This window comes from Psittacula echo, assembly GCF_963264785.1.
Source record: "Psittacula echo genome assembly, chromosome: 7".
Classification (NCBI taxonomy): Eukaryota; Metazoa; Chordata; class Aves; order Psittaciformes; family Psittacidae; genus Psittacula; species Psittacula echo.
The window spans coordinates 32,887,451-32,904,279 of record NC_137740.1 but is presented as its reverse complement, the minus strand read 5'-3'; the positions used below and the strand labels follow the sequence as shown (position 1 = coordinate 32,904,279).

Here is a 16,829-nt window from a genome sequence, read left to right as displayed (position 1 = left end):
AAGGCTGCCATTATATGAATAATTTCGTGAGGACAGATTTTAGCAGTTTGTCTGACTTCTTTGTTGAAGAATTCTGGTATCAAAGAGCAAAGGCTGTACCTTTCTAGAGACTGCTTTAAGGAATGCTATAAACCTGGATATAGAGCCTTAATAGTAAGAAAGACTGAAAAGCGAAGAACTCTCTCAGAGAAAACCCTTTGAAGTAAATGTCTTTTGAAACTTTTCAGAGCAGGATGAAAAAAACGTGTGATAGAGTTGGTTGCAGAAATAGGTAAGAACTGAATTTTTAAAAATGTAAAAAAGAACAAACAAACAAAAAAAAGACCTAGTTGCTAACCACAGGCGAGTCTAAGTTTGGTATCCAGGTGCAGTGGGCAGAACTGCTTTGGGTGTTTAGTAGTCAAAATGCCAGAGCCTGTCACTGGCTGGACTAAAGTGTCCTGAGAAAAACCTTTTGTTCAGAATTTCACTTTTAAGATGGTTAGAAATCCAACACTTCTGCCTGTGCCCACCAGTTGCAATCCCAGGAGAGAAAACCCTGCTTAGAAATAAAATAAAAGCCAATGCAAACTAATCAAAGCTGAAAATACACTGGATTCTCTTTTTTCTAGAATTAGTCATTCCTAGTTTTTTCTGTCTTATATGCTGTATCTTCCACTAAATACAAATAAATCTTATGTCTAACACCTTATGTAGTGAATATTAGTTACTCTGTTTATTTTATTCATTAGGAGGGCCTTAATGTCAATTAATTGTGAGATACATCAGTTCTGTTCTCATAATTATTTATGTTCCTGTGTTCTGCAGTTCAAAGAGAAGGTGACTAATCAATCACCAGCTTGTGACTGGCCCAAAAGTAGGTGTGTCTGAGAAAGAAGATGCTCCAAGGAATTTACCTTCCTTCCACTGAATTATGTTACCATATAGAGTTAGTCTTCTCTCCTGTAAGATTCACTGCTTCATGCTGATGTCTTTGAGGGGCAGACAGAGGAGAATAAGGATAGAAGAGGTCTGGCAACGGCTTCAACTACTAGAGAATAAAGCTGCTTAAATATGCAGGAAAGCTCCTGCTGCATTGTCACCCAGGAGGAATCTTCCTCCTACTGCAGGTCAGTGCTTGCCAGGCATGATCTTTACTTGGAGAGTATTTTAGAGGATGAAGCAGTATGAAAAGCTGAAGATTATATTACTGCATACTTCTTAAAAAAAAAAAAAATCAACAAAATTCCTCATATCTTTGTCCACGTTGCCCTCTTATGTATAAAACTCTTACGTCTTAAGGCCAAAAGAAAATATTATGCTCATGATGACGTGAACTAAAATTCTAGAATGAGAAGTTGTGTCGGTGCAGACAGCATTAGGCTCAGGATCTGATGGTAAGACTGAGTCTTTCAGTTCAGATCTTTCCCTCATGATCTTATTGCTGTTGTCTTCATGCCTGTAGAATTGTTCTGCCTGAAATAATATTTCAGTTTTCTCTGCAGACAATGAAGGTAATTTCTTCATGATAACAAAAATGTAAAGAACAACGAAGAAACATGGAGGGAAGCTCATTACTAGATAATACAACTAGAGAATATTTTTAACAATGACTGTTGTGCTTTTGGGTTTTTTTTTGTCATCTATTGAATTTAATCACTTGTGTTTGTTAGAATTCAGGAAAGGGACCACTTCTTGCTGGAAGATGGACCGTTAGGTAAATTTGTGGTTGAATCAGAATTTATGAGAGCCTATTATGTTTCTAGTTTACTTTTGTTGATTATTTAACATCCTGCGCAGAAGGGATAGTAATAGATGAAGACATGAGTACAGGTTTCTTATAGTAACTTATAGTTCTCTAATAATGCCCTTAACTGCTTTTATTGAAAACTATACCATATAGTACTAGTGTTACAATAAAACTGAGCACTTCTGTACTGCTGTAAAAGAGGCTGATCTGGATTTCAGGCTGAGTGAAAGATGAAGGAAACTGTGTTTACATCCAGCTCCAGAGCAATGTCTAGAATGGGCTGCAGTGATGGCAAAGCTTTTCCATCATCCAGTGAAATCCGTTATGTAATGTCAGGTTATATACTCCTTCCTCTCTCCAAGTTGTCTAGATTCCAGAATCTGTTCAGACTTTCCCATATGTTTTAGATTAATCTGTACATTTTTGTAGCTTTTCTTTTGAGATGCAGTTTAACTGGATGCCACAGTACAAGAAGAGTGATTCTGGGCCTTTTCCCAAAAAGAAGCAGTTTCTGTCCTTTGCACCTGATTTTCTCTTTTTCTCCAGAATTTTCCATCTGTGCTGAGAGCACAAGAACCAAGTTCACAAATTCTCCATGGTGTTTCTGCCAGTACTTTGCAGAGGTGAATGCTCAAAATGTCTCTGTGAAATTTGGCGCACTTCAGGATAACCTTCACCATAACCTTTGGGAAGGCTAAGCCTAGCGATCAGCTAATTATGCTATAGCAAGGATAACCAGAAGGGACCTATCCTGATCTCCCATTTAACCATTGCTGTTATAAAACGAAATTACATGTTTTAAAAATTAAGGTTAGCTATTTCTGAAATAAAAGGCAAATGGTGATGCTACATAATAACCTTTAGATGACTGAGCAATGCAAAAAGCAGTATCACATTTAATGACCAAATGGCAATTCCAAAATATTGAGTGCTTTCAAAAAACAAAAACAAAAACAAAACCCACAAAAAAACAACCACCAAAATTTGAAAGCCTGAAACAACAAAGAGCTTGATTTTCTTCCTGGCATGATTTTATTAAATATGATACCTGAATCGTGCACTACATGTTTCTTGTAAAGTAAGTCCCCTTTCCAAAATCTGAGATGATTCAAAAATGGTAAAAATATGTACTTGTTTAATCACTTAGAGCTGTGATGTTCTCAGGTACGGCCATCTTTATATTTGCCTTGGTCAATCATTTTGGCCACTGGAATTCGTTATCGCTCATGTATATTCCCTCTTTTCATTGGTGTCCTTTTTTGTCATCTAAATGTATTTGTAATTTTAGAACATATTTTTCCCCAGTCCTTTTTCAACAGATGTAATTTAGAAACCTATACATCTCTGTAATGACTCAAAACAAGAAAAGTTGATGTGAGATGGAAAAGATGTTTTGGTTTTCACAACTGCTTGTTTGCTTCTCCAGATTTGATGAAAAGCTGCTTTAACACTCAGGTCTGTGTTTACAGTGCTACATGGTTGCTCATCTCTCTGATTATGTTCAAGTGCACAATGTTTGACCAAGCAAGGGCTATAAATACTCTGTGAAAGATCATTTATTATACTCTGAAAAATAGAGTTCTCACTGATATTTTTGAAAGTTCAAGTGTTCTCTTGGTGCAGTGGATGACCTCTTCTTGAACATACATGTGATTATCTGCAACTTTGAGGTAGATGTCTATTTCATCTTTAGGTGTCTATGTACTTGCAGTAACAACAACATATTTCAGGTGTTTGGATAGCAAGTGTGCATAGAAATACAGGTAGCCTATATATTTCAGTACACTATTCGTGCCCTGGTATGAGAAATGATTGGGAAACAGGTTTCCAGTCCTATGAAAATTGCACTGGTACAAAACGTGTTCTAAATCATGGCAAAAATTGGAAGCCTGAAAATTGTAAGACTATTTTCTAGATATTGTTGGTTTTGACACAACCAGACTAACTCTAAAAATAAAACAATTGGGCAAGGTTGAAACACTACACTCGAGGAAATTAAAATATTGATTATATTATAATTATAAAATGAAATATTTAAATTTTACTTTGTTCACAAGCACTTCCATGTAACATTTCACTGCAGTTGATACACATTCTGTCTTTCATAGGCATTGCTTGCATTCACAGGATGTTGTTCTTATGACCTGTCCTTTCAGACAGGAGGTTACTTTCCTTCTCTGGATGTTTAGGTGCAAACTTGTGTTTCATGGTTTTTCACGTTTTCACTGGTGGTGGGGAGCATGCCCTGTGCCATTTGGGAGCCTCTCCTGCCCAGTTGGGCTGATCTTTTAATACTTGTTTAGCTGACTGCTGCTGCTGCTGCCTGGACAGCCTTGTTTGCTAAGGGCTTCTAGGCAGCTTCTGTAAGGTGCAACCTTCTAAAGACTTATTGGTTGTAGCTACTGTAGGATGGAATGCCTGGGTTTTATTTGATGTATGATAAAAAGGCCATACAGTCTGCAGCCACTGGATGTTTTGCCTTCATTCTTTGTGTTTGAAAGTAGCCAATAAATTCTCCAGCTCACTGCAGTCCAGCTTTGAGAATTGGAGTTCTGACGTAATGGGACTGGATTCTGACATAAAGCCATTCCATTGATGTTTTTAAAACCAGGTTTAAATCAGACCATTGTAATTTACTGTGTGCATATGTAGCTTATGATTTATTTTTTAAGATGTCATATCACAATTGAACAACTCTGTTTAGTTTATCCTTAGTCTATAATTTGTGAATGTATATTTGCATGAATAATTACCCCTGAACAAACTGAACCAAGTAGGCTGGCAAATAGAGATTACTGTTTCTTCTTTGGAAAATATGATCAGTTTGACTTTATGCTTAGGGACTAATGCTACTAAATATACTTGCAATTAACTCTTATAAAGAGGGGAATACAAATAATATTAAACACATATAAGAAAGAATCATTAGAATTTATTTTTTTTTCCCACTAGTGAGGTGAACAGGTAATCGGCATTGCTTAATAAAAGTTCAAAGTAATAATAGTTCTGATAGGGCTTTTAGGCATGAAATTATATCGTGTTCTTCAGTATTTTATAACCAAAGCAACATTCTTAGAGATTTTAAAATAAATATAAATTTAATATGAACACAAATAAGAATATTTTTTTTCAGAATCTTTGAAAAACTAGATTTGCACTTAAATCTAATTAGAAAAGATGAAAAAAATGTTGTTTGGATATCTTGCTGGAATTAAGAAGTTATATTCAAGTGTTAGTTTGGCCTTCTGCTAAGGGGAAGCTCAAAGAATATGACAGAGGGCAACGAGTCAGTATGAACAAATTAAAAGGAGGAAGAATAAAGTTAAAAATAGAGATAGAGGGAGGAGTCTAGAGGATAAGCGTTGTGAACAGGGAACTGAGCTGTGTCAGCTCAGATTTATCTGGGGCTCTCTAACCATAAAAAAGAAGAGGTTCTTTTCTGTAGGCTATAAAAAGGCTTCGATCTTAATTCAGCCTCCCTGAGAGTTGGTAGAGAGAAAAAAAACCCCTGCTATAAGCTATAAAAAGCAAGGAAGCAAACAAGTTAAACCTCATTGTCTTCTAAAGGTTATATTGAAACAGCAAAAACAGCCTGTATGAGAAACTTCAGCAGAGCCTGCCTCTAATGGACTTGTGTTAGCTGGACAGATGGCACGAGAGGGGACAGAGCATGTGTAAAATTATCTATGACGGAATTTGGTCTCTGGGGCAAACTCTGTCAAATTGAGATGAAGGGTGATCTTTTTTTCTTCCTGTTTTGGTAAAGATTAAAATTTTAGCTGCCACTGTAATGTAGTGTGCAACTGTATGAATAAAAGCTAGACACAAAGAATACTTTTTGACTGAAAGCTGACACTGTGACTCATATAGAATTGCTCTGGAATTTTATTGTATGAGTAGGGTTATTGTAGTAAAAAAATAAAACCTCTATAGAATAAAATGCTAACAACCACGAAGAAAAGATGTCATGGATCTGTTTGAAAAGGAGTGCCTGTGGGTAAAACCCACTAGTTATTTAATGACCAGCTAGTTATTGAATCACCCCATGCACATGTTGTTGACTAAGTACCACACAGCTGCTCGCTTGCTCCCCTCAACACTCTCTCCAGTGGATGGGGAAGAGATTTAGGAAAAGATAAAATTTGCAGATTGAGATGAGAACAGTTTAATAATTGAAATAAAAGTAAAACATGATAATATTGATACTAGAAAAGAAGAATAAAACTCAAGACAGACAAGTGATCCACAGTACAATTGCCCTGCTGACCCAGCCCATCCCTGAGCAGCGATCAGTGGCTCCCAGCCAGCTGCCCCAGTTTATATACTGGCCATGACTCTCTATGGTATGGAATACCTCTTTGGCTAGTTTGGGTCAGGTATCCTGTCTCTGCTCCCTACTGGCCTCTTGTGCCCCTTCTTACTGGCAGAGCATGAGAGACTGAAAAGTCCTTGACCAAAGTAAGCACTACTGAGCAACTAAAACATTGGTGTTACCAGTTACTCAGACTAAAGCCAACACACAGCACTGTACCAGCTGCTAAGAAGAAAATTAATTTTATCACAGCTGAAACCAGGACACATAAATCTTGCTTTGTAGAGCAGTATTGAAGTTCTGTGATTTAAATCTGCCCGGATGTTGTTGCTCAGGTGCATTGCTTAGTATTATAACAGAGCAAAATTAGCTTCAGTTATTCCAGATATGTAATGATTTGTCTTTTTGGGCTCAGACAGCATGTTCAAATTCAAACTGCACAAATTGTCTCTTTTTGGCTTTTCTCACACAGTTGCTTGGAAATATATCAGTTTATTATTTTTCAAGGCATACGATTATTTTTCTCGTTCATTTTTTTAATGAGACACACAAAGAAACTCAAGGATAGGGAATCCTGTGCGATTAGAAATATAGTGTGGATAAGTAGTGTCCACATTTGGCGAAGAAGGTAGGGGAGTTTACTTTCAAATATGCAGCTTATTTGTTAGCAGGATATCACAGCTGCATTTCTGTGTAATTACCCCAAATGGTCTACAAGATTTCCCAGGCAGTTTGGGTATGGCCATGTGTCATAGGACACACAAAACACTATAAACAATATGTACTGCTGGAAGACAGTATGCTTGGAATTTGAGGCCTATAATAAATTTTTCATAAAGAGAGTAGAAGGCTCACCAGGAGATTTCAAAGTTAGTAGGTTTTTTGAATTATTGTAAACACTGGAGTATGGTGTTTGCATGAAAACTGAGTTCCAAAAAAAGGATTCGGTTTTAGGTTTTGTTTTGGTTTGGTTTTATAACAGCAAAAGCAACTCTGTGAGAGATTAACCTGTCATGTTACAACCCCCTCCTCGCACCCATTCCAGGGGGGTTGGGACTAAATGATCTTTAAGGACCCTTCCAACATAAACGATTTTATGATAAAATGGTAAATAAAACTTACTTGTGCTTGCACTTGTCTTCAGTGAGTACTAACCATGAAGGAACAAACTGACTGATCCTACTCATACCAAGTGCCATTACTGTAAAAGAAATCAATAGTTAGGTGGATGGCTTTCTTAGTTAAACCTTCATCACTTCAGTTGAACTGGAGACAGCCATCAGGTGCATGCCACAAAACCTACAAACACAGAAGGTCTCTCTCTGTCTCTCTGACTGGAACCAAGCAAAGGACAAAGTTAGAATGTGGACTTTGTATATTAACTTTCCTATCCAAATTCAGTAAGTATATAAAAGATGGTTATGGCTGTTTGTTTTGTCTCTGGCATGTTCAGCAGGACAATGAAGGAGGCTTGTGTGGTAGCAATCACAGGGAAACAGCTGTGCTTCCCTGGTTATCAGGAGTGCTTTTGGCCAAAATGGGAGCAGCAGCTCCTGTCAGAAAGCATAGTGGATTGTGCACTAACAAATGATTTGGCATACTTAGGCACAGCTTCGTTATCTCTCCTTTTCTTTCTTCTTCTTCTCTAATTTTAGAGGAGAGGTAGTTTTATGTTTGCAGCTTTCTTTGTGTTCGTTGATGTCCAGCTATGATCTACAACCAGCTTGAGTTTACTTTTATGCTCTGCTGAATGCTGTCTTCAGCCTCAGTTTCAGAGCTATGAAATAAATTATAGTGAAGTGTTTAATTAAAGTTAGCCTAATGTCCTGATTGCAGACTGCCATCTTCTCAGATAGAATTTGCATATATATTTTGGTGTGGTTACTTTAGGCAAGATGACTATTTGAAGGTTATTTACTTGCGATTGAGCATACGTAGGACATTTCTGTTACCTGTATTTTGTGAACAACCTGAAAATAGTAGCTGAATGTTGAAGGACAAATAAAGGACATTGACTTGAAGGAAAGAACGGGATGTAGTGAGCCTGGACTATCACATAAATTAGGGGTTGGTATTTGTAGAATTATTTATGGGTTTTTTTGAGAAATCGTCTTAATTTTGAGAAATAAGTAGTCCTAGATATACTGTATACTTAACATTTAATATTTAGTTTTCTGCAATACTTGAAGTGTCTTTAGGTCATCCATTTCTGACACTCCTTTGGTGGGTAGGTCAGGACTGGCAGGAATATGAGCTTGTCTGTGCTACTAAATATCACTCATTTTTAATAGCTGCAGCTTTTACAGACCTCCCAGATAATTTGTGTAGAAGCTGTTCATTAGTATGAGTCAACAGATTGATAAAGTATATTCATGATTTGAGGTGACACTTACAGCATGTAACATTAAGAAGATTTTTTACCATAGCAGTTCTGTATGCTACTTTTGATTTTGTTTTCTGTGTAAGTTTACATCTTTCAGATAAGACTTCTTTGAGATTGCTCAGTACTGACCTTATTAAGAAATAATAATAAAACTACATGCTTTTCTATTCTGCAGTTCCCAGCCTTGATCTAGAGCGGATGTATTTAAAACCTACCTTTTTACTTGCACTGACTCCATCTGCTTTTGGTGGTTGTTAAGAAACGCCTCTTCCTGGGTGTACTGGCTTTGAATTTTTGTGGGGTTTTTGTTGTTGGTGTTATATTTTTGTGCGTGGGTTGTTTGGGTTTTTTTGGGTTTTTTTGGTTTGTGTGGGATTATTATTAGTATTATTATTATTATTTTTATTTTTCTGTAGGATTTCCCAGTGTATTGGATACAGATGTATAATGCAGTTCGTAAATTCCTTTCCTCATTCAAGTGGACTGAATGATAACAATGTGATATGACAAACATATTTTTGTTATTATTTTTGATCTGTTTAACTTATCCTTTTTGTCTGTTTGTTTTATTGCCTCAGCATTTGCAATGAAAGCAAAGTTTTAAAATAGTATCTAACATCTTCAAGACCTCAGCTGCCACCTGCTTCTTACAGCTTTTCATATTTTCCTGTTCCAAGACATGTCTTACTCTTTTTTTAATTCCGTGCCTGGATGGAGTACACTGTTTTATTCTCTTTTGTTTTGGAGACAAGTAGAAGGAATTGGGAAAAGATTCTTGACTGTCTTGATTGTGTCATTTTTGGAGTACTTATCTTTTCTGTTTTGGGGAGATCTCATAATATTTTTTAAGACTATGTTTACAACTCATTCAGAATCATCTTGGGACTTAGAAACTAATGGTAAGTCTAACATAAAATAATTACTTTTTCTAAAAATGTTTAGTTTATTACCTACCTCTACTTCATTTCTGTCCTGGGTTCAGCAGCAGCAGTCACTTCTCCTTCTTAGTAGCTGGTGCAGCGCTGTGTTTTTGACTTTCGGCCTGGGGATACTACTGATAAAGCTGATGTTTTCAGTTGCTGATCAGAATGTTTACTCTGACCAAGGACTTTGTGAGTCTCATGCTCTGCCAGGGAGGAGGGGAAGCCAGGAGGAAGCAGGGACAGGTCTCCTGACCCAAACTAGCCAAAGAGGTATTCCATACCACAGCACTTCATGCCCAGGGATGTAACTGAGAGTTACCCAGAAGGGCACGGGCTGCTTGGTCGGGCTTGTTTTTCGGCGGGTGGTATCATATTCTCTTTTCTTGTTATTTCCCTTATCATTGTCATTATTGGTGGTAGCAGTAGCGATTTGTGTTATACCTTAGTTACTGGACTGTTTTTATCTCAACCCATGGCAGTTACATTTTTTTGATTCTCCTCCCTATCCCTCCAAGAGAGGGGCAGGGGGAGTAGAAACTGCGTGGCTGACTTGCAGACCGGGCTTAAACCATGACAGTTCCATGCATGGGAGAATATTACTGAACTCCATATTGCAGCTCACAGTTTGTTCCTAAATAGTCGCATCTTTCAAACAGCATAGCATGAAACAATTTGAAGAGTAAGTACCTAATTCAAATGGATAAAACAACTCATTCTTTAGCAGTTTCCCCGCTCTAGGGTAAGAGGATATCTTGCAAGGATATCTTGCATATCTAAACCCAAGTACACAAGTGCTCTTTTTCAAGCATCTGATAAAAGCATGAGTTCTCCTCTGGTTTTTAACAAAATTATCCTACCAAAAGAAAGCAGTTTGTCAAATATGGGTAGTTGGAGGTGCGGTATTTTGCTTTTTTAAAAAACTGGAATGTGTAAAATCATGTTGTAAACATTTCTGAAAAAGAATAGAGAATTTAATTTCCATTTTCGGAGGTGTTAGGAACATTATGACTAAAATGGGACTGTGCAACATAAATGGACTGTTAGTTTGTCAGTTGATTTTTGAGAGGGTAGCACTCTTTGGATTCAGTAGGATTCTTTAACATTGTTCTAAAGCTTTTTTTTTTTCTTCCCAGTATTTTATTTTATAAGTAAAAGGTCCGATTAGTTGAATCTCAGTGTATTTAATAAAAAAATCCCTGATTTGCTCCCTGATCTCTGAGATAGTGTTACTGTGCTGTATTTGATGAGGTGTTTTAAGTAGTGCAAAGTATTTTGCTTTTGTGTTACAAATTTTACTCATGTATTCAAATTGAGTAGAAATGAAAGGATAGAAATAATCTTTAAAATTATTTTTATAATTTAATGTTTGCCTATTAGGGTCTGGACTGTAGTGCCAAAATATTGTGACTTTCTTCTAAACTTTTCCAGTGGGTTATTGACTTTGTTTGGCAGGGGACAAGCCATGTGTAGTTTTAGTCAAGAGAAGATATTACTCATTTTTTTGTCATTTTAAGTTAGATCTGAGATTAGCTGTGCAAACCTCCAGCTGCTAGGCTATATGTGATGTTACCGGGGTGTGATAACTTACTTTGCTAGACATGTGCAATATTTTTACCCATGATTCCCCAAAAGGTAAAATTAAGGGTCAGAGACCTGTGCTGAGAAGGGAACTGCTTTAAAGTTACAGTGAAATATAAGTGTGCAAGTGCTCTAAGAGTTGGACAGATGCATAGGTCATACTCATTTTCAGGGAAGTGCAAATGAAAGACTTCTAATATATTGAGCTTTGACATGCTCTTCATGTGGAAGATGTGTAATGAAAGCACTCATAATTCTTTGTTATATTATATCCAGCTGCTTTTTATATTATGTAATGACTTCTTACATGTACTCTCAATGTATGAATGTATGAAGGAGCTTACTTTTAACATTTGGAGCAAAGAACATGGTTGGCAGAGTGTTTGGGGCAGCAGGGAGTCAAGTTCTGGTTCTCCCATAATTAGAAAATGAGTTGTGCTTTTCTAGGGCCTTTTATTCAGCCTGCTCTTATGGAGCTTCTATGTTGCCTGTGAAAGACCAGTGAATAGCTCTTGAAGATGCAGTCTGCATCCATAAATGAGCTAAGAACATCCAAGGGCAGTTGATAAATGCATTAATAATTGTGCAAACATGTAGTTTTGTTGTTTACAGAGCAGTGGATAGCACCCTGGAGGAGCAGCTAGCAAAAATGATGTGAAGCAGCACATGAATGTAGATGGGCAGGGATCTCATTTGCACACAGGCATGCTGTAGAAGTGAATAGTTTGATCCTTCATTATGTTACATCTTTGTGTATTGATTTTGCCTCAGGAAAATTCAGTGTAGTTTCTCTCATATGAATGATGAAAGCTCTGATTTCTGCTTTGCTTGGGGGTAGATTGAGAAACGCATTGGGTCCAAAGGAATTAGATTAGAGGTCTCCCAAGAAATTGGCCTACGTATAACCTCTCAAGCCATAAGACTTTTGAGATGCTAATAATTATTGCACTCAGGTGTATCTATTGACATATCTGTAGGTAGAAATTAAAATAAAGCTGAGATCTAGAGAATGAGGTAAAATTTGTGTGAATTTCAAGAAACTATAATGGTTAATACGCTTTCCTCATTTGAGGTGAACTCTTTCTAACCAGATGAATGAGATGAGATAAAGTATAAAATATAAAATAGTTTCCTCTAGTATAAAAACGTCCTCACTTGATTTTATCATACTTTTCAAATAATATGATCAGACGGGGAAAAATATTTCATCCTGTAGTCATAATTTCAGTTTTCTTAGGAAATGGTTTTCAAGTTCTTTAAATGTTTCATGTATTTCAGAAGATACTCTATGAAGTGCAAGATTTTCTCTTCCTACACTTCAGTATTTGGTGTTAAACCTGATGCTTGCCTGTTCAATAAGTGTTTTATAACTTTGGATGACCTTTCTAAATATTTTGTTTATACAGTACTTATGACACGTTGTAGTCTTAGAAACTTGTTAACTTGAAAATTTAAAGAATACATTTACGAAGACAGCAACCTTGGCAAAAAATTTGTATGATTTCAACTTAAATGTCGAGGTGCAAACTCAGACAAAATATTCAGCTACAGTTGCATAAGGGTAAATACTTTCCTACAACACCCATGCTCAGTAATCTAGGAAAGTTTCACACATCCTACATATCAGAACAACTGTTGCTAGAATTTAAACAGTTTGTGTAGAGATGCCCAAAATCAGAACTGTTGCCTTTGACAATGAATCCATACTTGTTACCAAAGCTGAACTGAAAGAGAAACTTTTCCATTTTGTACTGCTCTGAACACTCATGCAATGTTATTGTGTCTTCTTATATCTGTGTTTTATGTGAACACAGTGGAGGGATTTAGACGTTCCAGAATGTCCTTGATGGTGTCCTGAGAGCTGTTATGACATTCTAAAATAATAATGTACAAGCCTGATTATCCTTATACTTGGTCTTCACCAGAATTTATTGCTATAAAAATGTGAGAAATATGCCCTTGGTCATTCTTAAATTATTTATTTATTTATCTTTCTATCTATCTATTTATTTATGTATTTATTTTTAAGTAATCCTTGAAAACAAGTCTTGATGTGTTTTTCCATCACTGCTGATGCATGACATTTACTAATAACTTAGACCTTAACTACATATCCTTTCAGTGTCTTCACTGAACAGCTGAAGATCTTCATGCTCTAAAAACTTTTCATTTAGTTGGAAATGACTGTAAATGATTTCAAAATATTTATTAATAGGAAAGCTTACATGTCAGAGAGGTGTAGTCTGTTTACCACTATAATTATCTGAGTATAATGCTTGGATAACTGATGGATTATACGAAGATACTTCAATAGTTAAGACTGTTCAGGAATCACATGAGACCACATAATAAAACTGTATATTGGTACAGTTTATATTATCGATATATTTTCATAAGTGATCAGTGTAATCATTCATTTTCTGAAATGCTTTAAAAGAGTCTGATTAAGGAAGTTAGCAGATGTGAGTTAGTATACCTTACATGGTTTAAAATACATTCCTGTAGCTAATGAGGAGGAATTCTCATCCAGATCAGCACCACTTACTGTAACTACTGGCAAAAAAAAAAAAAAAAAAAAAAAAAAAAGGTGTTGTGTTTTTTTTTTTGTCACAGGCGATGAATTTTGATAGAAAACTGCAAAGATACAAATTCATTTGTGAGATCAAATTCTCAGGCTCTTTGTTATGACAGGTTTTTCTGATCAGCAAATGGGGGTAAAGTAATTGTGGAACTCTGCTCAGGTGCTTGTACTTACGCAGACAGCTTTGTTTCTGTGGAAGGAGCACCCTCAGTGATGCATGGTTATAGGTTTAGCCTTACTTTTGTCTTCTCTTTACAGGCAGAACTTGTTGATGTGCAGTATGGGACTGTGGCAGACTTGATCCGGATTCAAGCCATTACAAACGTGACCAAAAAAATTGCACTTTTGAAGCTAGGACAATCACCTTTGCTTTATAAGGTTAGTCAAATGCTTGTTGCACTTCAGCTGAATTATTTATTTGTACTATCAGTTTCAAGATACCAAAACAAAGACATTCCCTTTCTATCCCAGTAAGTCATGATTTGCTGGCATTCAGATTCTTCCTTAATACTAGCCACTTTGGTCTGTGCTGCCTTTTATGTGTTACAGTTATTTATTTTGCTGCATATCTTAGAGCGTCCCAGTAGCATGCTGTGTTTTCTCTGGGTGTATTGTAAGCCTTTTGGTAAAGAAAGAAGTCCCTAAAAGAAGTAAATAACATGAGGTGGGGGGTGTGAAGATGGGAAGGAAAAAAGGATGAGGGGAATGTGGGGAGGAGGAGGGGAAGGCAGCTGAGATCAGGAATAGTTTGATCTGTGTATGCAAAAAATGTACATATTATTGTTTATATTGCTTAGTCTGCTGCCTGCAATTTGGGCATGCTGTTGAGAGGAGGCAGAGCACAGTATGTGCTCAGTCAACCTCAGGCTTCTGCAGGTCTTTCCAGTCCCATCATGCTGTGGCTAAAGCCCAGCACTTTGGGCCATGCTGTAGGTATGCTTCTGCCAGCACTGAGACTGTGAGGTAGTAACCAGAAGCGTACACTACAGGAAGACTAACACTATCGTTTATGGATTTGTTTAAGAAATTGCAAGGTAACTTGATTTAATCATGACATACATACATACAGCCTTGCTCTGTGGAGAATTTGCCTTTGACAGCTTGGTTCTTTCTGCTGTCCTTAACACCTCAGAGGGACAAAAGGGACTAAGAGTTGGAAAAGAACATGAACTTTTGTGATGTTTTCTGCTGTGTAAACTGTGTAAGCAAACTGCCCTGTGATACACAGATAGGCATGTTTTCCACCTGCCTTTAATGGTCAGTCAGTCCTGTAAAATCACTAAGATTTACTGGTCTGTGAATGTGTTCAGATAATAATAATATGTGAATAATGAATGTGTTCAGATAATAATAATAACAAGTTCAGAACAAGAAACATATTTTTCTTCCTTCTCCTTTGGTTGCAGTTGTGTAGGAAGGGATATCCCTGGGTATGTTTGTGTCTGTAATTTCTCCTCCAACTCCAGCGAGTGCAGAGATGGAGCTCACTAGTCCACTTGTATGTTAGACATCATAGACTCAATGTGTAAACCACATTTAAACTGCAGTGTCAAGTAACTGCCTTCTATCGAAAATATTTTATAAACAAAAGTGCTGTTTTGCCTTTCAGAAAATACACTAGTCCAATAAATATTTAATTAATTCATTCTCAATTTGTGAAAGCAATTATAAAAGAACAGTGACTCCAGATCTTATAATTAAAAGAATCACGGTCTGCTCTGTTGGCCATAGAAAGCACAGTTGAGATGATGACACAGGTTCAGAAAATAATCCCTGAAAATTTTGTTCTATAATAACAATATTTGTCTTAATAAAAGTGCCATTTTCAACTGAGCTTAAGCTGTTTATTTAAATTATTTAGATGCAATTTAATTACACCCATGAAAGGTCAGTTATCACTGTTAGAACTTGGCTGTTGTGCATTATTTCCAGCAATAGATCTCACACTGCGTTTCACCACTGACAAGAACAATGAAATAGCAATCAGGGCTCATATAGTAGGAATTTGATAAAGATGCAAAGGTTGCTGTAATGACACTGTCTTCAGTGTCTGTGAGGTGGACTTTTTACCAATTTGTGTTCTCTAAGCACTTGTTATATCTAAATTAGGAAGTAATGCCACCTGAATACTAGGGAAAAACTATTGGTGCTGAGGACAAGGGTTGTCTAAGAACCTTTTAGTTTGGGTTGGCTGTAGTCTCATCCCAGGAAGTAAGTGCAAACTGGTGGATTAGGTGTGATAGCCACACGTTTGGTGCTCATTTGCTATTCCAAAAGAATCCACAGTCTGTTACATAATATGAACCAAATTGTGATATGCTCAAGAGATTGATTTTGAATGCACACTCAGGGACTGAGCTAAAAATACAACTCCCCAGACCTACGCTTTATGTTCTGCTACTCTGTTACACCTGCCGGAGCACAGACTGAGGCATGGAAGCTTTCCCTTTATTTGGTATTTCTTCTATTTGAGGTTGTAAATGGTTTTGTTTTGTTGTTTTGTTTGTTTGATTGGTGGGGTTTTTGTTTTGCTTTTGGTTTTTGGGGGGTGGGGTGTGTTGTAGGATATAAATTGTGTCTCTTTAATTGTTAAATAATTGTAAGCTTTACTTTTCTCATGAGAAAATATGCAGTAAGATATGAGAAATGGATTATTCTTTCATAAGGAATATTAGAAGTGAAAGAGAAAGATTGCCATAAACAGCAAGTCCTGCTGGTTTAAAGGGACACACTCTCTCTAGTGAATCCACTTTTTGCATCATTTTCCCCCTAATGTTTATGTTCCTGTACTTATCAAGTCTCAGATTTCTGTTCCAGCAAATACATCCCTCTCCCTATATTTTCTTTACCTCTGCCTTCCTCGTGTTTGGTTTTACATCATTAAAACAGAGTGGTAGCTCATTACAGAGCTATATCATATAGATATATTTTTACTGGTTTTCTTTCTAATTTTGTGTATTTAACTTTCTTTTTTTCCCCATTTTATGTCCTTTAATTTCTCATTATTACTTTATATTATGCAAATATCTCACTCTCTATTTGGGTCTGATTTTTATAGATCCTGCACAATATTTCATCTTCATAACCAAGTTTCTAAACATGTCTCTGTTTCAGCTTTCATTTTCCCTTGCATGTTCCCATGCTTTTTGCCTTTCTTTTAGTGCTTGTTTTTCACGTTTCCCCTATTTTCCCCTTTTGTGTTTTTACTTTGCCTTTTTTCATCTCAACTCGTTATCTCTGTATTGAGTCCATTGGAAAATCCCTGAAAGAAATACTGTACTGCTGCTGGCAGAAGACTTACCATGAAAAGTTAACGTTTCTTT

General features: G+C 36.6%; 1 protein-coding gene across 1 annotated transcript in view; it reads left to right on the top strand.

Annotated features, from left to right (window-relative positions):
- The window catches only part of NAALADL2 (N-acetylated alpha-linked acidic dipeptidase like 2), a gene marked incomplete at its 3' end in the record, with an annotated part of 390,135 nt that overhangs the window by 162,047 nt on the left and 211,259 nt on the right, over positions 1 to 16,829 (top strand). The window contains exon 4 of the mRNA XM_080624368.1: positions 13,765 to 13,884. Within this exon, the coding sequence (XP_080480494.1) occupies positions 13,765 to 13,884 (120 nt within the window). The remainder of the gene's footprint in view (positions 1 to 13,764; positions 13,885 to 16,829) is intronic.